General features: G+C 36.1%; 1 protein-coding gene and 1 long non-coding RNA gene across 2 annotated transcripts in view; one reads left to right on the top strand and one right to left on the bottom strand.

Moving 5' to 3' along the window:
• Nucleotides 1–21,913, bottom strand: part of LOC149410232 (uncharacterized) — a 221,408-nt gene that overhangs the window by 29,423 nt on the left and 170,072 nt on the right. The window lies entirely within an intron of this gene.
• LOC149410233 (uncharacterized) lies at nucleotides 1,875–20,532 on the top strand. Its single transcript, XM_089648913.1, has 5 exons — nucleotides 1,875–1,891; nucleotides 9,812–9,945; nucleotides 10,460–10,595; nucleotides 11,023–11,099; nucleotides 20,486–20,532. The coding sequence occupies exons 1-5, from the start codon at nucleotides 1,875–1,877 to the stop codon at nucleotides 20,530–20,532; spliced, it is 411 nt and encodes a 136-aa protein (XP_089505039.1).

Raw genomic sequence — 21,913 nt, 5'->3', positions numbered from 1 at the left:
GGTCCATCCTTGATTTACAGACTTTAAGAAGCGTATACTTTGCCCTTTTCCAATCTATAGCAACGTATGGTATAGTGGGATGGGGTGGTTGTGCTGAATCCATTATTAATCCTATTATTAAAGTTCAAAAACTAATTTTGAGAATTATATTTAAATGCCAACCTACCCATCCCTCTAATGAACTCTTTGCTAAAATCAGGGTCTTAGATATACGACAGTTATTTACTAAGGTAAGCATTTGTTACATACGAAAAAATAACCTACTGTTGGCTCCACAACACCAAGCTCACACCCGCTTTTCATCAAACCTGGGTTGCGTGGTTCCTCAAACTAAAACCTCTTTCGCTCAACGGCAATTCTGGTTCATCGCGCCTAAAATATACAATGCATTGAGTACCGACTTAAAGTCTAGTAATTCTATATCCATATTTACTGCTCGTGTACATCAATGGATATTTGAAAGGGGACGACCTTTCTTCAAAGATTATATGAGTTCACAAAAAAAAAATTAAAAACTTCTTTTCCAACTTGTCTCATATCACGAAAATTAAAATTAAGTGTTGAACATAAACATGTTGTCTTATAGATAATACCTAAGATATATAAACTTGCACACAAACAATTATATGCATTAAACAATCTACATTAATTATGTTTAAATTTTAATCTTAATGTTTAATATTTTTAATTTTTATTTGTATCTTTTTTATATACATATACTTTTTTTTTATTTTTCAGTTTACTATTAATTTTAATATACTTGTTTTTAGTTTTATTTATCATCAAATTTGTTTTTCTTTTTTTTTCTTCTCTAATTCTTTCTTATGTTTCTATAAAATAGTATTTTTTAGTTCTTCTAAGTTATTTTTATTATTATTACTTCATTATGATTTATACTTACATACTTATGTTACTTTTATTTTACTTTTTTAGTTCTTTTATGTCATTGTTATTATTATTTCATGTATAACTACCACAACACGGGCATTAGCCTAGTATGGTAGTTAAAAAAAAATGTCTAAACATGTAACTTGTAAACATTTATTAAATAATAAAAAATAAAAAAAAAAAACTATATTCCATTGGATATTATTCCGCCATTCGTATTCAGAATATAAATGATGTTGTAGTTTTTTTATAACCGTGTGTGATTTTAAATAAGGCTCGCACGCATAAGTGTTTAAATGAAGCCTTATCACCAAGACCAGATCCTTTCCAATTAAGGATTCCGCAAGATTAGAATTTTGTATAATTTTCAATCGCAAAAGCAGAAATCCGTATAAATTACGTTTCCAACCGCATGCTAATGTAACGGATGAAAACAAGAATAGGTCACTGTAAAAGATGCAGCTAAGCTATGAAAAACGGTTCGGTAACAAAACGAAACACTAACGAAACGGATAATGGGAAAAAAAGTGACCATTATTCTTAACATAATTTGATTAAAAGCTGACAAGGGAACCGTTCAAACACTAAAAAACCATAGGCAATTGCCCTTATCGTCGTTTTAATGGTCTTCGAATACAGTTTAAAACACTTCAAATCAATGAAACAAAATGCTTAAAAACACGTTCTCATTCATCATTGATAAAAATAGCCTCTAAATTATTTTGAAAACAGGATTGCGCCTTTTAATTAATATTCAAATATTCAAAATTTGAACATTGTGAATTTGAAATTTAAAAATGGAACGGCGACACCACTCGGTAACTTACTTCGGGCCGGAAAAAAGTCCACTTCCACTGAACCATTCTATTATGAAAGTCTACTTGGCTTTTCTCTTGACTTCTTTCTGAATTTTTAAACTACCTTTACTTAACCAGCCAACTAAATTAAATGACATATGTGAAATATCGTTTCTGAAAATTTACAGAATGTTAGATATTGTCAGGTTTGTCCTGGTGAAAGAACACCTTTCAGAATCTAAACGTTGCATGATGTTTCGGTTATTTAATACAGTTTTTAAACACGCGTTCGAATATCTAGAAGCAAGTCCTTTAATACTTGGAGCAGTTGGATGAGTTTGTGTATTTAGGAAGCATGTTTACGAGAGATAGGAAGGCTGACAGAAATATTGAAAGAAGAGTAAATGCAGGTAACTCCATTAATGAAGGACTGAACGCAGTTGGCGCGAACAAAAAATTGTCCAAAGAAGAAAAGTTAGCAGTCCACAATGGAGTGCTGGTATCTACCCTGATGTATGGTTAAAATTCAAGGCGACCAAATTTTCAAACCAAAAACACATGATTTTGCATTACTAAGTAGTGCATAGACTTAATAAAATAAAAAATCTGGTACACACAAGGAGACGTGGCGTGATCACATTATGAAATACTAATAAATAGTCAAATTCTCACAAAGTTAAGTCAGATTCTTAGAATGACGTGCCATGGATTCAAAACATAATAATTCCATAATTGTTAAGCACAGTTTTTGTGAAAAATCAGCTCAAACACACTGTAAAAATACCAATTGAGTCTTTTTACATTAACTCCACACAAGGAGGTCCAGGTTTGATTAGTTTTGTTTGTTTTATTTTGTTTTGTTTCGATTTTTTTTTTTTCGTTTTGTTTCGTTTTGTTACGTTTTATTTTCGTTTAGTTTCGTTTAGTTCCGTTTCGTTTCGTTTTGTTTCGTTATTGAAGTATTGAAATATTCCAAGCGAAATAAACTTAAAACATGTAATTTCTATGAAAAGAAAAGTTACATCGATCACGATTTACATGGCTTTACTAAAGATTAACTGCTTGGAACAGTGTACGTATAATACACTCGTTATGATTTCTTAAGGAAACCCTTAAAAAATCGAATAAGTTTCTGGCTATTATTAGCTTGTTTTGCTTTATTTCGTTTTGTTTTGTTTTGTTTATTATGTTTTGTTTCTTGTGTTTTGTACCTTTTTGTGCTGTTTTGTGCTGTTTTCTGCAGTTTTGTGCCGTTTTGTGCTGTTTTGTGATGAGTTGTGTCGTTTTGTGCTGTTTGGTGCCGTTTTGTGCTGATTTGTGCCGTTTTGTGCCGATTTGTTCCGATTTGTGCCGTTTTGTGCTGTTTTGTGTTATTTTGTGACGTTTTGTGCCGATTTGTACCGTTTTGTGCTGTTTTGTGTTGATTTGTGTCGTTTTGTGCTGTTTTGTGCTGATTTGTGCCGTATTGTGCTGTTTTGTGCCGTTTTGTGCCCATTTGTGCTGTTTTGTGCTGATTTGTTCTGATTTGTGATGATTTGTGCTGATTTGTGCCGTCTTGTGCTGTTTTGTGCCGTTTTGTGCCGATTTGTGCCGTTTTGTGCTGTTTTGTGCAGATTTGTGCCGTTTTGTGCCGATTTGTGCTGATTTGCGCCGTTTTGTGCTGTTTTGAGTTGATTTGTGGCGTCTTGTGCTGTTTTGTGCCGTTTTGTACCGATTTGTTTCGATTTGTGCCGTTTTGTGCTGTTTTGTGCCGTTTTGTGCTGTTTGGTGCCGTTTTGTGCCGATTTGTGCCGATTTGTACCGTTTTGTGCTGTTTTGTGCTGTTTTGTGCCGTTATGTGCCGATTTGTTCCGATTTGTGCCGTTTTGTGCTGTTTTGTGTTATTTTGTACCGATTTGTTTCGTTTAGTGCTGTTTTGTGCTGATTTGTGCCGTCTTGTGTTAATTTGTGCCGATTTGTGCCGATTTGTGCCGTTTATGCTGTTTTTTGAGTTTGGTGTGTTTTTGTGCCGTTTTGTGCCGATTTGTGGCATTTTGTTCCGTTTTTTGCCGTTTTGAGCCGATTAGTGCCGATTTATGCAATTTTGTGCCGTTTTGTGCTGTTTTATGCCGATTTGTGCCGTTTTTTGCTATTTTGTGCTGCTTTATTCCGTTTTGTGCCGTATTGTGCTGTTTGTACCGTTTTGGTTCCATTTTATTCCTTTTGGTTCAGTTTTGTACAGGTTCCGTTTTTCATGCTGGTTCCATTTTGATTTGTTTCGTGTTTTGTGCCGTTTTGTTTCGTTTTGTACTTTTTCCGTGTATTTCCGTTTCGTTCCGTTTTTTTTCATTTGTTTCGTTTTGTATCATTTTGTGCCATTTTGTAGGGTTTTTCTTCGTTTTGTGCAGTTTTGTACGGTTTTCTTCCGTTTTGTTTCGTTTTGTGTTGGTTTTTTTGCAACCCTTCCTGGCATTATACCTGCACTTGGAGTTCAAAAAATTATGAATCCTCAAAATTTCAAGTTAATCAACCTTGATTTTTGAGTGGCTCTAGGCAGTTAGTTCACCCAAAAAATCGATGGGAGTATATTCAAAGTCGACGTCGTATTAATCAAATCGTTACTTCACCCATTTTCTGGCATCTTCTTTGTCCTGTCAGACCTTGCTCCGCCTTCTTTCTTCCTCCCTTCCTATTGGGCAATTTAATTTCTCTGATTATCCTTGATAGAAAATCCTAAGCCAAAAATTAGTCCCCTTCAATTCATACGTGATCTTTCCGATAGATGTCTCTGCCATGCTAGTTTGCGCTATCTTCTCTGGATTGTGACTTTGGTCCATCACAACCAACATTCAGTACTACTACAGATGACTGTTGTCTTACAAGAAAAATAGATTTCCTGTGTATTTTGGCCAAGAGTTGACGCGTTTTTTGTAATAGTTAATATTTTTTCGTAACATTGGTCTCATCAAAAGTTGTTGTGTGTTGTATATTTTAGGGGCAAAAAAAAATAATATGCCTTTGGGCTAATGTGGTTTAGCAATGGGGTATATATAAATTTGTATTTTTTTTTGTATAATTATATATATATAATAACAATAAAATGTGTGTAAGTACCCGACTACTCCTTACCGTCTAGATCAAGGAGGACTATAGCATCCCAAATAAGGGTATTTTGTGGTAACAGGGTAGGAAGGAGGTGCCATAGATCTTTTTTCTAAGGGGTAGAGGAAAGTAGGGAACTAAGACGGAAGAACATTCAAAACTAAATTAACAAAGATCTCACTTGGGTTTATTTATTTTTTTTTAATTCAACTTTAGGGAGGCTGTAGTTCAAATTATCGAAAATCGTCGTTAATTCTTACCTTAGCCTTACCCTTAGCTTTAGCCTTACCCTTAGCTTAAGCCTTACCCTTAGCTTTAACCTTACCCTTAGCTTTAGCCTAACCCCTTATTATCAAGAATAATCGTTTATTGTTCCCTTACCCTTACCCTTAGCTTTAGCCTTACCCTTAGCTTAAGCCTTACCCTTAGCTTTAACCTTACCCTTAGCTTTAGCCTAACCCCTTATTATCAAGAATAATCGTTTATTGTTCCCTTACCCTTACCCTTAGCTTTAGCCATACCCCTTAGTATCGAAAATCATCATGTATTATTCCCTTACCCTTACCCTTAGCTTTAGCCTTACCCCATATTATCGAAAATCATCGTTTATGGTTCCCTTACACTTTCCCTTAGCTTTAGCCTTACCCCTCATTATCGAAAATCATCATTTATTGTTCCCTTGCCCTTACCCTTAGCGTTTAAACTTAAAACCCTTAACCTTTCCCCATACTATCGAAAATCATAGTTTATTGTTCCCTTACCCTTATCCTTAGCTTTAGCCTTACCCCTCGACTCGATGCTTGAAGGTTAGGAAATACGCATAAATCACCTTAACTAATAACCTAAAAACATATTATGTGCGAGTTTACTTAAATCCCCAACTAAAATAGTTATTTCCATTATATATTTAGATAGAAATCAACTGTTGTTATTTTCAAATACGCTTTGCATGCATCGGAATTCAACAAGTTTTAAGTATTCTGAGATTCAATTATCAAGATCTAAACGGAAAATTGCAAGCGATGGAATATGCAATTTCAAATTGTAATCATTCGAAAATTATTGTGTTTTGATTGTTAAAGATCTACAAACTTTTCCGTGTTACAAATGAAATGATATCTCTAGTATGGATGGACAAAAGATGGCTTTAATTTGCGAGACTACCCTCGATGCAAAAAAACTCTTGATAAACCATAAGTATGGGATTGACCCGTACATGTCCTATTTCTAGATAAATATGAGATTGACCCGTACATGTCCTACTTCTAAATAAATATGGGATTGACCCGTACATGTCCTACCTCTAGATAAATATGGGATTGACCCGTACATGTCCTACCTCTAGAACTCTAGATACATAAAGAAATAAAACATTGAGTTAACTATATTCTATTGGATATTATTCCGCCATTCGTATTCAGAATATAAATGATGTTGTAGTTTTTTATAACCGTGTGTGATTTTAAATAAGGCTCGCACGCATAGGTGTTTAAATGAAGCCTTATCACCAAGACCAGATCCTTTCCAATTAAGGATTCCGCAAGATTAGAATTTTGTATAATTTTCAATCGCAAAAGCAGAAATCCGTATAAATTACGTTTCCAACCGCATGCTAATGTAACGGATGAAAACAAGAATAGGTCACTGTAAAAGATGCAGCTAAGCTATGAAAAACGGTTCGGTAACATCGAGGGAGGCTAAAAATCATGTCTGATCTGGTTCGTCTCTTAGGAACTCGTATCTGAATTCGTTCTAGGAGTTCTGGGCAATCAACAACGGACCTGGCTAGTTTTTGAAGAAAGAGTACATCGGCCGAGCTTTTTCGAACTTCTAATGATAGTATATTGAAGTACGCTGCTGAATCTTGGTGTCTTAGATGTGGGTGGTAGCTGCGGAAATCCAAGTGTTTGTGTATTTAGGAAGCATGTTTACGAGAGATAGGAAGGCTGACAGAAATATTGAAAGAAGAGTAAATGCAGGTAACTCCATTAATGAAGGACTGACCGCAGTTGGCGCTAACAAAAAATTGTCCAAAGAAGCAAAGTTAGCAGTCCACAATGGAGTGCTGGTACATACCCTGATGTATGAAGTGAGGCATGGAACTGCCAAAGAAAGGATGAAAGTAGATTCAATGCTGTTGAAATGAGATCCCTAAGGCGTATGTGTGGTAAAACCATGTATGATCGTGTGAGGAATGCGGAGATCCGTAAAGAGTGCAAGGCTGATGTAAGCGTAATGCATACGATCAAGAAAGAGACGCTCAATATACGATGACCAAGTGAATCAGATACTTGAGTCGGGCCATGTCAAGAGTCAGAACAATAAAAGAGTATGTATGCGACGATGTATGAATGTGAATGAGGTAAGGAGTGTGTGCCAAGACCGAGTTGTTTGGCGGTCCGTCCTCTCTGCCTACCCCTGATGTGTTACACATCTTCGGATCTACCGGATCTGCCCTGATGATGGACACTGCAACGCTGTCCGAAACGTCGGCTAAAGAAGGAGTTAGCGCAACACGGCATAACACCCCAAAAACAAACAATAAAAAAAGAGTCTGCAGATGTTAAAATATTTTATAATACTCCCCATCAATAAATAATAACTTAAATAATATAAATACACCCCATTACATGACCAGTTCGTGTGAAAGAAATTATTTGACTGTTATGTATTTAATCTGTTCTCTTTAAACTGATGCTAAACTATTCAGAGTAACGGTACTGAATATTGTTAAAATCCGAGACTGACTTGACTCGAGAGGAAAAATAGCAACAAATACTTTTCGCTAAAAAACACGCGTCGTAATTACATCTTCCAATCAAAACTCTGCGAGACTCTCTCTTTTTCCCTAATTCCGGACTATTTATAACTGTATTTTACCATTATCCAAGTTTAAAATATGCCATTCCAACCCCTTTCGAACTTCTGGCTATTTCAAAAAGGTTCACACCTTGCGTTTGCTGTCCTTTTTAAGATAATCCAGGCTCGGACTGGAATAACGCGTTTCGATCCCCATAGGGCGCTTTCAATATAATGTTTTAGTCGACGCTGTTTTTTTAAGTATAAATTCTGGACTTTTTATTTTACAATGTAATTGTGTCCGTAAAATTGCTACTGCCATTAGCTACGCTGAATGTCTCCTTGTTGTAGCCAATTCACCCCGAGGAATGCCCTTGCAATCACCCCTGACTGGTCACAACTTAACGTAGGCCCAGGTCCTTGCAAGCATTATCGCCAATGTCGCCTATCCTTTTCGTTTCGTCGCCACTTACGTTTTATCGGTCGAATCCGCCAAAACATCCCCTTCCATATATTGCACTACAATAACAAGGTTAGGTTGGTTTAGCCCTAGACTAGTAGTGTTCCATGCCACCTACAATGGTACGTTATGGTTTTTTTAAGTTTAATCGAGACCCTGGCTTTTGATCACCTCCAATTTGCCTCTGACGATCTCTCCCCTCCCCTGAAACACGTGAATCAACCACTATTCCGCTTTTTTAGTCTCCAACTTTCGATTTCTTTCCGGTTTTCCCTGATTATAAGTCTTTATACTGCCAATTTTTTTCTAGTACGCCCTTCTTTCGGGTGTGTTTTATTTTTCATTCGATTGGTGTCTTGTATTTTTATAATGTCATTGGATAGAATAATTCTTCGGAATTATTACGAATCTTATTCGTAGTATTTCAAGATGACTAACATTCGAAGGGTAAATTTCTTATTTTCATAAGGCATGATCCAAATATAACATTAATATAAAATAATTCTTTCAGCTTCATAAATCTTGTAATTATAATATAAAAATCAATAGATATTATAATACCTATTGATTTTTCACGAATAAATTAACTAAGCAATTCAAAAAATAAATTTCTTCTCCAACACTTTATATCTATAATGGAGTGCTGAGAGAAAATATGATTATGACGGGCGATGCACTAAGTCGTGTAATATTTTGAATCGAGCCGCTATCAATAACACACCTTACATATATGGCGATAGGCTTAATATTTTGTATATTAAAACTAACTATCTTAACATACATATGGCTATAAAACACTAGTTATCTATTTATATTTCAGAATTTGGGAAATAACAGTGTTTGTGTGTGACATTTGTATTTATAGATAAAGAATTAAGGCGATGCACTACGTCGTGTAGTATTTTAAATTGAGCGGCTATAAATAACAACCCTTACGTAGATGGCGATGAGGTTTAAATTCCCGCTTAACACCATCCACCTGTTTTGATTTATGCAAGAAAAATACATGGCCAAAAAGTTCGTTTTATTTTATTTTGTGGATGTTCACGCATAAATATTTAAATGTTTTTCGATAATTTTATAAATAACTTAATTTTCCACATTATAAAATTAAACCATAACCGAAAATGGGTTCGTAAGTAGGAGATTTTGAACTTAAAAGCAGTTTTCATAGGCCTTATACATTATTTTTTTCTGGGCTTATAAAAAGACTTATTAAAAATTACTCGATTATTTCAAAGGCCAGGATATATTCTACTCGCAGTATTTAATGAAAGCATCCGAAACATTTCTAGGCGACCAAATTTTCAAACCAAAAACACATGATTTTGCATTACTACGTAGTGCATCGCCTTAATGAAATAAAAAATATGGTACACACAAGGAGACGTGGCGTGATCACATTATGAAATACTAATAAGTAGTCAAATTCTCACAAAGGTAAGTCAGATTCTTAGAACGACGTGCCATGGATTCTAAAAATAATAATTCCATAATTTTTAAGCACAGTTTTTTGTGAAAAATCAAACACACTGTAAAAATACCAATTTAGTATTTTTACATTAACTCCACACAAGGAGGTCCAGGTTTGTTTAGTTTTGTTTCGTTTTGTTTGTTTTATTTCGTTTTGTTTCGATTTGTTTTGTTTCGTCTTGTTTCGTTTTGTTTCGTCTTGTTTCGTCTTGTTTCGTCTTGTTTCGTTTTGTTACGTTTAGTTTCGTTTAGTTTCGTTTAGTTCCGTTTCGTTTCGTTTTGTTTCGTTATTGAAATATTGAAATATTCAAAGCGAAATTTTGATTTGTGCTGTGTTGTGCCGTTTCGTGCCGATTTGTGCCGTTTTGTGCTGTTTTGTGTTGTTTTGTGCTGATTTGTGCGGTTTTGTGCTGTTTTGGGTTGTTTTGTGCTGTTTTGTGCCGTTTTGTGCCGCTTTGTGCCGATTTGTGCCGATTTGTGCCGTTTTGTGTTGTTTTGTGCCGATTTGTGCCGTTTTGTGCCGATTTGTGCCGTTTTGTGCTGTTATGTGCTGTTTTGTGCTGTTTTGTGCTGTTTTGTGCTGTTTTGTGCTGTTTTGTGCCGTTTTGTGCCGATTTGTGACGATTTGTGCCGTTTTGTGCTGTTTTGTGCTGTTTTGTGTTGTTTTGTGCTGTTTTTTTGCCGTTTTGTGACGTTTTGTGCCGAGTAGTGCCGTTTTGTGTTGTTTTTTGCCGTTTTGTGCCGTTTTGTGTTGTTTTGTACTAATTTGTGCCGTTTTGTGCTGTTTTGTGTTGTTTTGTTCCGATTTGTGCCGTTTTGTGCTGTTTTGTGCTGTTTTGTGCCGTTTTGTGCCAATTTGTGTTGTTTTGTGCCGATTTGTGCTGTTTTGTGCTGATTTGTGCTGTCTTGTGCTGTTTTGTGCCGTTTTGTGCCGATTTGTGCCGTTTTGTGTCGATTTGAGCCGTTTTGTGCTGTTTTGTGCTGTTTTGTGCCGTTTTGTGCCGATTTGTGCCGTTTTATGTTGTTTTGTGCCGATTTGTCCCGTTTTGTGCCGATTTGTGCCGATTTGTGCCGTTTGTGCTGTTTTGTGTTTTTTTGTTCCGATTTGTGCCGTTTTATGTTGTTTTGTGCCGATTGTCCCATTTTGTGCCGATTTGTGCCGATTTGTGCCGTTTTGTGTTGTTTTGTGCCGAATTGTGCGTTTTGTGCCGATTTTTGCCGTTTTGTGTTTTTTTGTGCCGATTTGTGCCGTTTTGTGCTTGTGTTTTGTTTCGTGATTTTGTGCCGATTTGTGCTGTTTTGTGCCGATTTTTGCCGTTTTGTGTTTTTTTGTGCCGATTTGTGCCGTTTTGTGCTTGTGTTTTGTTTTGTGATTTTGTGCCGATTTGTGCTGTTTTGTGCCGATTTTTGCTGTTTTGTGCCGCTTTATGCCGATTTGTGCCGTTTTATGTTGTTTTGTGCCGAATCGTCCCGTTTTGTACCGATTTGTGCCGATTTGTGCCGTTTGTGCTGTTTTGTGTTTTTTTGTGCCGATTTGTGCCGATTTGTGCCGTTTTGTGTTGTTTTGTGCCGATTTGTGCTGTTTTGTGCCGATTTATGCCGTTTTGTGTTGTTTTGTGCCGATTTGAGCCGTTTTGTGCTTGTGTTGTGTTTTGTGATTATGTGCCGATTTGTGCTGTTTAGTGCCGTTTAGTGCCGATTTGTGCCGTTTTGTGTTGTTTTTTTGCCGTTTTCTGCCGATTTGTGCCGTTTTGTGTTGTTTTGTTCCGATTTGTGCTGTTTTGTGCTGATTTTTGCTGTCTTGTGCCGTTTTGTGCCGATTTGTGCCGTTTTGTGCTTGTGTTGTGTTTTTTGATTTTGTGCCGATTTTTGCTGTTTTGTGCCGATTTTTCGCCGTTAAGTGCTGTTTTGTGCCGTTTTGTACCGATTTGTGCCGTTTTGTGTTGTTTTTTTGCCGTTTTGTGCCGTTTTGTGCCGTTTTGTGCCGTTTTGTGTTGTTTTGTGCTGTTTTGTGCCGTTTTGTGCCGATTTGTGCCGATTTGTGCCGTTTTGTGCCGATTTGTGCCGATTTGTACCGTTTTGTGCTGTTTTGTGCTGATTTGTGCTGTCTTGTGCTGTTTTGTGCCGTTTTGTGGCGATTTGTGACGATTTGTGCCGTTTTGTGCTGTTTCGTGTTGTTTTGTGCTGTTTTGTGCCGTTTTGTGCCGATTTGTGCCGATTTGTGCCGATTTGTGCCGATTTGTGGCGTTTCGTGCTGATTTTAGCCGTTTTGTGCCGATTTGTGTTGATTTGTGCCGATTTGTGCCGTTTTGTTCCGTTTTGTGCCGTTTAAATACTCGGCCACCTTTAGTTAGAAGTCTAGATCAAGGAGGACTATAGCATCCCAAATAAGGGTATTTTGTGGTAGCAGGGTAGGAAGGAGGTGCGATAGATCTTTTTTCTAAGGGGTAGAGGAAAGTAGGGAAGTAAGACGGAAGAACATTCAAAACTAAATTAACCAAGATCTCACTTGGGTTTTTTTAATTTTCTTAATTCAACTTTAGGGGGGCGGTAGATAATTAAAAAAAGTATGATTAACAGATATTATAATTCAGACAAATTCCACCTCTCTAGTTAGCGTTTTCGCAAACTCATTTTAGACGCAGAAAAAGTGTATCGCGTAATACTTTAAACGTTTTTTTACAACGTTTATTTATTATGACAAAACATTTTAGACTGTACGCAGACGATCAATATTTGGAGGAAGGCTTTTGTTAAAATAAAGCCATTTGCCATCAGTTTTCGATACAAATATTCTTGTTTGGGTAAATGGAACATACGTTATAATCTAGGCTGTCATAGATGGCGCTAATTAAATTATCTTACAAAAAAATACTTTGTGCAAGTTATGTTTAAAAAAATTATGATGAATTATTTGTTTGTGCATGTACATGTACATACATACGGAATATGAATATAAATAGTTTCGTACAAATAAAACTCAATTCTTTCAATAATTTTTTTTTTTTAAATTAATCCAGTTAATAACGTGACGGCAAGCCATTTCGTAATAAAGTATTAGTATGTACAGAATAAATCGGAACACGTATTCATGCAGCTGTGCTTATAATGATAAATATAGTGACGAAATGCGACAATATTAGAATTTTTATTAACACGTGTTCCGACATCCTCATAACACATTCGTGTTTTACTGATAGTTTGGAAATCTGTCAATTCATTCAAATTTATAATAAATTAGCAAAATCAGTGTATAAATACTATATTTTATCGGTGGTTCAATCCATTGTTGTATTTGTATGCCTTTCTTGAAAGAATTGCGTCTTATATGTACTAACAAAATTATTTACACATATGTACATATATATCGTATTTAATTTATTTTATTTTATAATTAAAACAACTTAATTTTCGAAAAAAAAAAATATTGCTATCATGTTAAAATTCTATAAATACCTTGAATACATTAATAGCAGTTTCGTGTTGAAATACACCAAAAGACGACCACTACAACTGTTTGTATAGAAAATATCCAGCACGGTCGATCGATAAAACTATATATCCTCTACCAATAAGATGTTGACTAAATCCATCATCTATGGTCAGTTGGTGATATTTGAGAGCACGGTCAGCATGATTACGACAGTTGGTAAACAAAAGCCGCCAGATCTTAGTGCGGTCTCCAATGAGTCTGATAAGCTTCGGTTAACTGTCAATACGTGCAACATTTTTGGTAATGTTGTGCGTTTTGTAAAATTCTCGGCTTATTAAATGGACGCGACATGAAGTTCTTCAAATTATTAAAAGAATTCATATACGCGATCAATTAAATCCATTCGCATTCACCCAGCTTAACAAATATAACAAGTTATTTCTAAGGACCTCATTATCTAATTAATTTTAGAGGAAGGGTACCGCCGTCTGGGGAACCGTTTATTGGATAATTTACGCTACGTTTGGTGATTTAGCAGGGGTTCCAGGGTTCATTGGGTGAGGTTTCTTCAGGATACGCTTGCCCACATGATGCTTGGCGTGAGGGGTCTGAAGAGGCAGGTTTTGGAAGACCCTTTGATCTCTCTATTATCTCAGTCAGGTCTCTATTGACTCATCGCCGAGGGAGGGATAGAACATTCGTCCGTCGTTATTTATCATTCTGACACTGATCCCTAGATTCCTTACCACCCCTCATTCCTTTTTCCTTCTCAGAAATTCCTCTCTCATATTTTCTTTAAAAGATCCTCCACACAGAATCCCCAAATATGACGTACGCTCTGAGAGAAATTATTTTGCTCACAGCCTGTGTGGGGTTAATGTAAAAACTCCCTTTAGTGTCAAAAGGTACATGAGGACTGCCAATGCATATTTAAATTAATATTTCAATTTATTTTTTGTCAATATCAGTTCGGTTCGACAGCGCAACCGTGCTCGGGATATCGATGCAAAATCTTCGAAAATAAAGTCTATCAATCCGATATTGTTAAGTTATCATTTTGACCACCTTTTGGAGAGGTCGAAAGGTTTCCCTCAGCCAGTCTCTTGATCTATCCTAAATATCTCGCGGAACCCTTGTCAAGTCACAAGGCGTAGCGGACCAATTGCAGTCACCTATGGCAGGCATGATACACAACACCATTACAATACACACATCATTTTATAATAACTGTACCTTAAAATATTTACGTTTTTCTTTTCTTTATCGCACTCTATTTTTTAATTTAAATTTATTAATTAATATTGACTTGTATTAAATTGTAAGACCTCAGCACGGGCAAAGCACCCAGTGAGGCCCACTTGATGTTTAAAAATGAAGAGAAAAAATATCATCAGTTTTATTGATTTATTGAAATTTGGCACCCTATTTTTTATTTTTTTATTAACGCCTTTTAGGGGCTTTTGCTTGACCTTCAAAACAAGGTCACACTCTACATGAGATTTCTTAAAATTACTCCATTACCTTTTTTCACCCCTTAAACCAGAATAATCATGAAAATAATTTTAATTAACTTAATTTATTTTGTTTTTATTTAATATGAATACAGCACAAGAGTCTCAACTGCTCCCAACTGTCTGGAGCCAGTGAAACTATGTCACCTCCAATTGGGGTATGTTGTAAGGCTGAAGGTAGTGGGGAGAGGAAAAAACGAAGTAAGAGAAAGGTGAGGGAGCATCTGGCTATTCAGATCTGGTCACCAAATACGGCTAAAGTCATTTAAAGCAACGTTTAAATTCTGAATGGAAGTCTTACACCAGGAGGGCGATTCTCGTTCTTTTAGCCTTAAGCTAAATGATAGCATTCGTCAACGACTGCTATCGTTTGCGAAAGCTAGCAGTCCGTCGCTTGTAACATCTTTCCTTTACTATTAAGCGATTCTCGTTCTTTTGATAGCCTTACAAGTTCGATTTTGGAGAGACCTAGTAAAAAATCCTAAAGAAGCGTGGTTAAGAGCATCTACGAAATTGTTAAGAGATTATTGAAAACACAAATTGGTGAAATATAATTAAGTGACGCAAGGTTTCTAACTAAAACTAAAAAAAACAATTACTTTATATTATAATTCATTTTAATAACTGCTTATTTCATTTATGAATGACATAAATAAGCCATTTATCGAAGATTCACGTTTTGTGAAAAGGTACTTACCTCGCTGGATAGTAATGACTTTGTTACAGATTCACCACTTCTAAAGTGACGTTTGCTGTCGATTCTAATGCCGCTAACCAATTAAATTGACAAAATTGTTTAAAATAAGATAAGCAAATGCTGAAAAAGTGAGACAGTTATTGTATTATTATCCTTCTTCTACATCATTGTTTTTAAAACCTAAGAATAGTGTGTAACTTATTGTTATTTATGTAGAAATCCTCAATGGTATATGTAGTTTATTGTAAATTAAATCACTTTTATCTGGCTTTCGACATGTTACGTACTTTACAAACATCGCAATTATGTTATTCAATTCATTTAATAGCATCATTGTGCCACAAACAAGTCACTTATCATGTTTACAGTCAATACTTACGATAATATTAAGTTTTCTCTTGGTAAAACAAATATTGCTAATTGTCAAAACGTCACACTTAAGGCTGGCCGCATACATACGTTTTTCGTATTCGATTTCCGAATTCGTTTTCCGTATTCGGACATCCGAATGCACGGAATCAGTAGAAAATACATTAACTGCCGCACACGTTCGTTTTAGTTCCGAACGGAACAAATTCCTTACGCACGTTCCGAATGCCAGCCGGCGCGTTCGGAGAAAACGAATGGAAAAAACCTAATGACGTCATGTGGAACGCAGCTATTGCATACAGTTTGTTTGTGCCGACACAAACGTACGGAAATTTCCATTCGTAATTCAGTGTTGCCAACGGATCTTGACCTAATATCGCCGTTTCTCATACATAAGGTAGCGTAAAGTAGCCGAATTTGCTGTTAGGTGGGACATGTTTAAAATTGATGTTTTTACGTGAAAATAAAAAAATTTCGTGGGGGGGTGGCTAGAGAATTTCAAAAAAATAAAATTTGTCCCCAGAAAATAAAAAAAATTCATGGGGAGGGTGGCTAGAGAATTTCAAGAAAATATAAAATTTGTCCCCAGAAAAATAAATTTCATGGGGGGGGGGGGGTGGCTAGAGAATTTCGGGACATGTTTAAAATTGATGTTTTTGAAGTAGCTTAATTGGCGACCAGTCGCCTTTTAGATTTTTTCGGCGCCGATTCTCGCTCTGAGTAGCCTAAATGGCGATATATCGCCCTTGTTGGCAACACTGGTTCTGACGTTTATACATTCCGAATGAAGAAAAACGAACGTTTGCGCTAGTCTCACGGAATTCCGAATACGGAAAACGAATTCGTAAATCGAATACGGAAAACGTATGTATGCGGCCAGCCTAAATGAAGCAAATTCTCCGCGAATGCTAGCGTTCGGCTGGTGAAAGACAGGTCGAGGGGTACCCTTCGCGGAAGGCTATAAGTTTTGGCGCGCAATCGAAAATCTAAGGATTCCATCTGTCATCGAGAGAACCGGAATCGCTTCATACGAATAATCCGAGAAAAATTGTTAATTTGAATGAAAGGACGATTTTAGTGTCGTTAAGTAGAACGAGTACCGCCCTCCTGGGTATTCTGAGAATATCTTCCACTCTGGAACTCCGCAAGCATAATATATATTATTTCTAATAAATTGTGTAAAAACACAAATTAATAATTAAACATAATTTATTAATTATGTTTGTATTAATAGTTCTTCATTTTTGTTAATTTTATAACCTTGAATATAAAAGTTACAAATCAATGTACACCATAATATGTATGTATAGTTGTAATGTGGAAACTTTTCTAAATAAAGATATTATTATTTTTATTATTATTATTAATCAAATAAAATTTACCTTTGAAACCGTGATCTTGCTCCCTCAGCCACGAAATAAAATAATCTATGTGGAAATATCACAAATTCACTTTATATAAAAAACAGTTATCATTATTAAGGCTTTAATCAATTTTATCTTCAGTGAAATCTAATATCTTCTACCCGTATAGAGCAAACAGTATTCGTGTCATCCATGAGCTGAAACAAAACAAAGTTTGTTTTAAATTATTCCGCATAGCGCGTAACGTTGACTTTTACAACTGACTTGAGAACAATCTAGTACCGCATTATTGTTTGTAAAGGATGACCAAATATAGACTTCACAATGTACATTGCAATAATTTATTTAAAATTAATTAAACATTTGTGGTGCTGTGAACAAAAAAAAAACTCGCGTACATAAAATTAAGTTTTTAATTTTCTCTTATTTAATAAATTAATACCATAATTAGGTGGGTACTTAAATACAATATATTATTTAACAGTATACGATAGGTAAAATGGTGTGATTTGAAGGAAAACTGCTATCAAACACGTCTAATACTACCCTTCGTAAGCCATTCCCAGACTTGATATTTTTATTACCAAATAATGGAACATTGTTTTTCACTCTGCCGAGTTTTGTTTCGTAATTTATGTAGACGTACGACCATAATAAATAAAACACTGATACACAATAAAACCCACATTTACAAAATAAAACTATAGTTAAAGCGTTAAATATGACATTTCTTAAAATTCGAATAAGGAATTATACAATTTGTATAAAGAAAAGTCCGTTAAATATAACATTTATTTAAATTCGAATAAGGAATTATACAATTTGTCCAAAGAAAAGTCCGTTAATTATTACATTTCTTTAAATTCGAATAATGAATTATACAATTCAACCAAAGAAAAGTCCGTTAAATATAACATTTCTTTAAATTCGAATAAGGAATTATACAATTTGTCCAAAGAAAAGTAATTATTTAAATGACAACCTTTTTTAATTACATTTATTTGATTTTCCATTTAATTTTCGTGAACGAATCAATATAAATCAAAGAAAAGATAAACCCACTTCCCACCGTTTCATCGAGTTGAAACCTGGCAGATAGAATCGTTGTTGATGACAATGCATTCTTGCGACTTTTGGTGGCAATCACGCATACACACGCTGACATATACGCATTTCTTTGAATATGATGACATTACAGCAGTTAATATACATAATAAATGTCGGACTACCCATACGGTATTTGGCTCAGTTGCTAGCACAATTAACTTCAGTCCCTGGGGAGCAAGGTACAATCCTTATTTAAAAAAAAATTATATGTATTAAAAATGCATTGATAACATTTATAAAAATAGATGTATTATAGTAAATGAACTGTATCTTGTACGGGTTGATTTTTTTCCAAAAAAGTTCAGGTAGGTAGGTACTATAATATGGAAAAAATAAGAAAGTCCAAATAAACATGAAGATTTCAAATTGAAAGAAAGCATCTTAACTGACCTATTAAAAGGCGTCCATCTTGAAACGGAAACGGAACGTAAAAACAAATTTACAGACTAAATGTAAAACCGTCGAGTTAAAACAGGACTTCGCTACGCTCAGTCAATAATTCATCTACCATTAGCCTTTACCATCTTACCTTTTTAATTTCTAAGAATAAAATGTCACTTAAATATACATTATACTATCAGTATCGCCCTGGTGATCGTAATCTTACTTTGCTTGAAATGGCTTTAGCTGTGTTTGGTGACCAGATCAGAATAGCCAGTTACTTTCCTAACTTCCTCTTCCCCGCCATCTTCCACTATCCACTGCCTTCAGCCTTATAACATACCATAATTAAGGATGCCATAGTCTCACTGGCTCTGGGCAGTCGGAAACTGTTGGTACTCTTGTGCGGCATTCACATAAATAAATTATAAAACCGATAAAATTGTGTTTTGGGCGTGTTAGTACGGTTTTACGTACCTTCCCAAAAGACAAACACTTTAACATAATAAGTATTCGGCATTCCGTAGATCAGGTTTTTTCAAAGTGGAAGGGGCACCTCCCATAAGGGCGCAGGTACTTGCAAATGGGGGCGCGGGCCACCTGTATAGTTAATGACCTTATGTACATTTTAACAAGAAACCTATTACTTAAAAATGGATTGAACATTATTTTGGGTCAAATATTTTTCAATTTATACCAAAATAGCAAAGAATGTTAAAAGCCATTGTAGCTGTAGCGGTAAGCTACTAGACAGTTATAGAACATTGATATGTGCAACAAGCACCGCATTTGGAACATACGAAATACTAGTCTACTAGACTAAGACTAAGTTTCTCTGGACGGCCACAAACAAACGTTAACATTTCATGGACGATTCACCTATTTCTATTTCCTACAGCGATATCATCCCAAAAACAACAGTCAAACTTCTCGGTGTCAAGTTAGATTCGGACTTTTTGTTTGAAAGTCAAATAAATAGGACTGTTATCACTGGTTTTTTTCACCTAAGACAACTCAAGTCGGTCCGAATAAACCTTCCTACAGAAGAAAAAAAACTACTTATTAACTCTTACGCAGTCTCACGTCTTGATTACTGCAACGGCATTTATGCCAGCCTACCAAAATATCAAATTGACAAACTTCAATCTGTGTTTAATACAACAGCACGGCTCATAAGCGGGGTTTCTAAATATTCGCACATTTCAGAACACTTTCGTAACCTTCACTGGCTCAAGTGCCCTGAAAGAATCCAGTACAAATTGTGCTTGGTGGTTTTTAAATCCATCAATGAAATGGCCCCACCCTATATCACCCTATATTATCGAGACGCGCTATGATGATCTGGATTGAAAATGGTAGGCCCCATGAGGGCTCCATCGCGGTGGAAAGAAACTTAAAGCGTGCAGCGTTTAAACTAGCACTAAAAAATGTCAAAACGACTCCGAACAAATTCAAATGGATAAAATAGCTGGAGCTTTACATAGCCGTGACTTCAAACAGTTTTGGAATAAGACAAATAAACACTGCTACATACGATGTAAAATTCCGTGCAATATAAATGGAGAAACGAAAACTAAAGCTATTGCTAACATTTTTGCAGAACACTTCGTCACCTCTTCTCCGACCTCTCCAATCCCCGCAAGCGAACCACCACTGAGTCGTTTAACAAACGAAGACAGCGGCTTATTGATCACAGCAGACATGGTTATTACCGCCCTGAGACAAATGAAAACTGGGAAATCAGCGGGTCATGACGGACTAAGTACTGAACACATCAAACACGCTGGAGGACCAATTTTTCTACTGCTGGTAAGTTTGTTTACCGACATCTTGAAGAACGGATACTTGCCAACTAATATGACAAGAACTATAATAACACCTGTTCTCAAATCTAAATCGTTGGACTCTACCTCCCAAGGCAGCTATAGACCGATCTCAATTGCCACCACCATCGCATGATTATTCGAACGTCTATTATTAAACAGTATTGGACCCAGTTTTGAAACCTATGACAACCAAATGGGATTCAAAAAGCAAACTGCTACCGATACTGCTATATTTACGGTAAAAGGAACCCTGGAATACTACAGGAATAAAAAGACAACCTCATATGCATGTTTCTTAGACCTGAGCAAGGCCTTCGAGGGTTTCTCACCCTCTGCTATGGGCTAAACTCAGAGAAAGAGGAATATCATCGGAGGTCATACATATCCTTGACTCGTGGCACAGACAGCAGGAAAATCTAGTAAGATGGAAGGATGATTTTTCCGAACCTTTCCTCCTAAAGAGTGGCGTCAGACAGGGAGGATGCATGTCACCGATACTGTTCAATCTGTACACGGACGAACTCACTGATAGGCTAAACAATGCAGGAGTAGGCTGCCACATCGGAGGACAGTGTCTGAATAACGTCAGTTATGCGGACGATATGGTCCTGATGGCACCATCTATAAGGGGACTGCACATTCTTCTGAAAATCTGTGAAGAGTATGCTGAAGAAACAAATATGTTATATAACCCCGCTAAAACGGCTCTATTGGTCATACGACATGGCCAAGGCCCGAAAAATATTCCTCCAGCTACCTTGAACGGTGTGAACTTGATGGTGACCGGAGGAACTAAATACCTTGGACACATAATCACCAGTAATCTGATGGACGATGATGATATCGATAGACAAAGACTAGCTCTCAGCGTTAAAGCAAACATGCTCAGTAGAAGATTTTGCCTGTGCAGTAACGCAGCAAAAAGAACGCTCTTCCTTTCCTTCTGCGCAACGTTATACACGTGCGAACTATGAGCAAACTACAAAAAGAGTATTATAGAAAGACTACGGGTCCAAAACAACAACGCCTTCCGCACAATGTTTTGTCTCCCCAGATACTGCAGCGCTTCCCGTATGTTCACGGAGGGACGAGTTCCCGGATATGCAGCCCTTATTAGATCCAGGGTGGCAGGAATGAGGGAAAGGATAAGAATTTCTGGAAATATCCTCACTATGGAAGCCCGCCTCACTCCATCCTCCAGCATTGACGCACACTGGAGAAAAATACTAGCGCCTAATATAGTCACGGTTCCCTAAAGGCTTCAACTTTCTATTATTTATTTATTTAATCATTTTATTCTATTTCATTTTCAATTTATTCTGTTTTTTTTCTGTTCTATCTTTTTGTTTTTGATCATTTATTTTTTGTATCTCTTTATGGAATGTGTGGGACTGCACTAACCTCCCCACATACCGGAATAAACAGTTTATTATTATTATTATTACTTTATCCCCTTGAGGTGATTTTGCACTAAAACGGCGCTATACAAGTCATCCAATTATTATTATTATTTATTATTATCTCTGAACTATGCGTCCCATAAAACACTGGTCTGAGGCAGTCTACTCTTAGATCGTCAATATCATCAGCTGTAGGCAGACTGATGGAACCTAAGCGCAAACCAAATACTAAGTTTATGATCTCCGCTTCGTTTTGGAGGATTTGCCGTTGAATATCTATCGTCGAGGTGTCGATCTTTGGTATGGGTAATTCGCCACAGATTACCA

This window comes from Hesperophylax consimilis, chromosome 28 (genome assembly GCF_061612785.1).
Source record: "Hesperophylax consimilis isolate HC1 chromosome 28, BYU_Hcon_1.0, whole genome shotgun sequence".
In the NCBI taxonomy this organism is placed as follows: Eukaryota; Metazoa; Arthropoda; class Insecta; order Trichoptera; family Limnephilidae; genus Hesperophylax; species Hesperophylax consimilis.
The sequence above is the reverse complement of the archived record's forward strand: the minus strand, read 5'-3'. Positions and strand labels throughout refer to the sequence as shown.

Excerpts from the sequence above, each read along its gene's own strand:
- LOC149410233 (XM_089648913.1), top strand. Across the intron at positions 9,946-10,459 it reads GTGCTGTTTTGTGCCGTTTT|CCGTTTTGTGCTGTTTTGTG; the intron begins GTGCCGCTTTGT and ends TGTCGATTTGAG. Across the intron at positions 11,100-20,485 it reads GTTTTGTGCCGATTTATGCC|ACCTGAGCAAGGCCTTCGAG; the intron begins GTTTTGTGTTGT and ends CATGTTTCTTAG.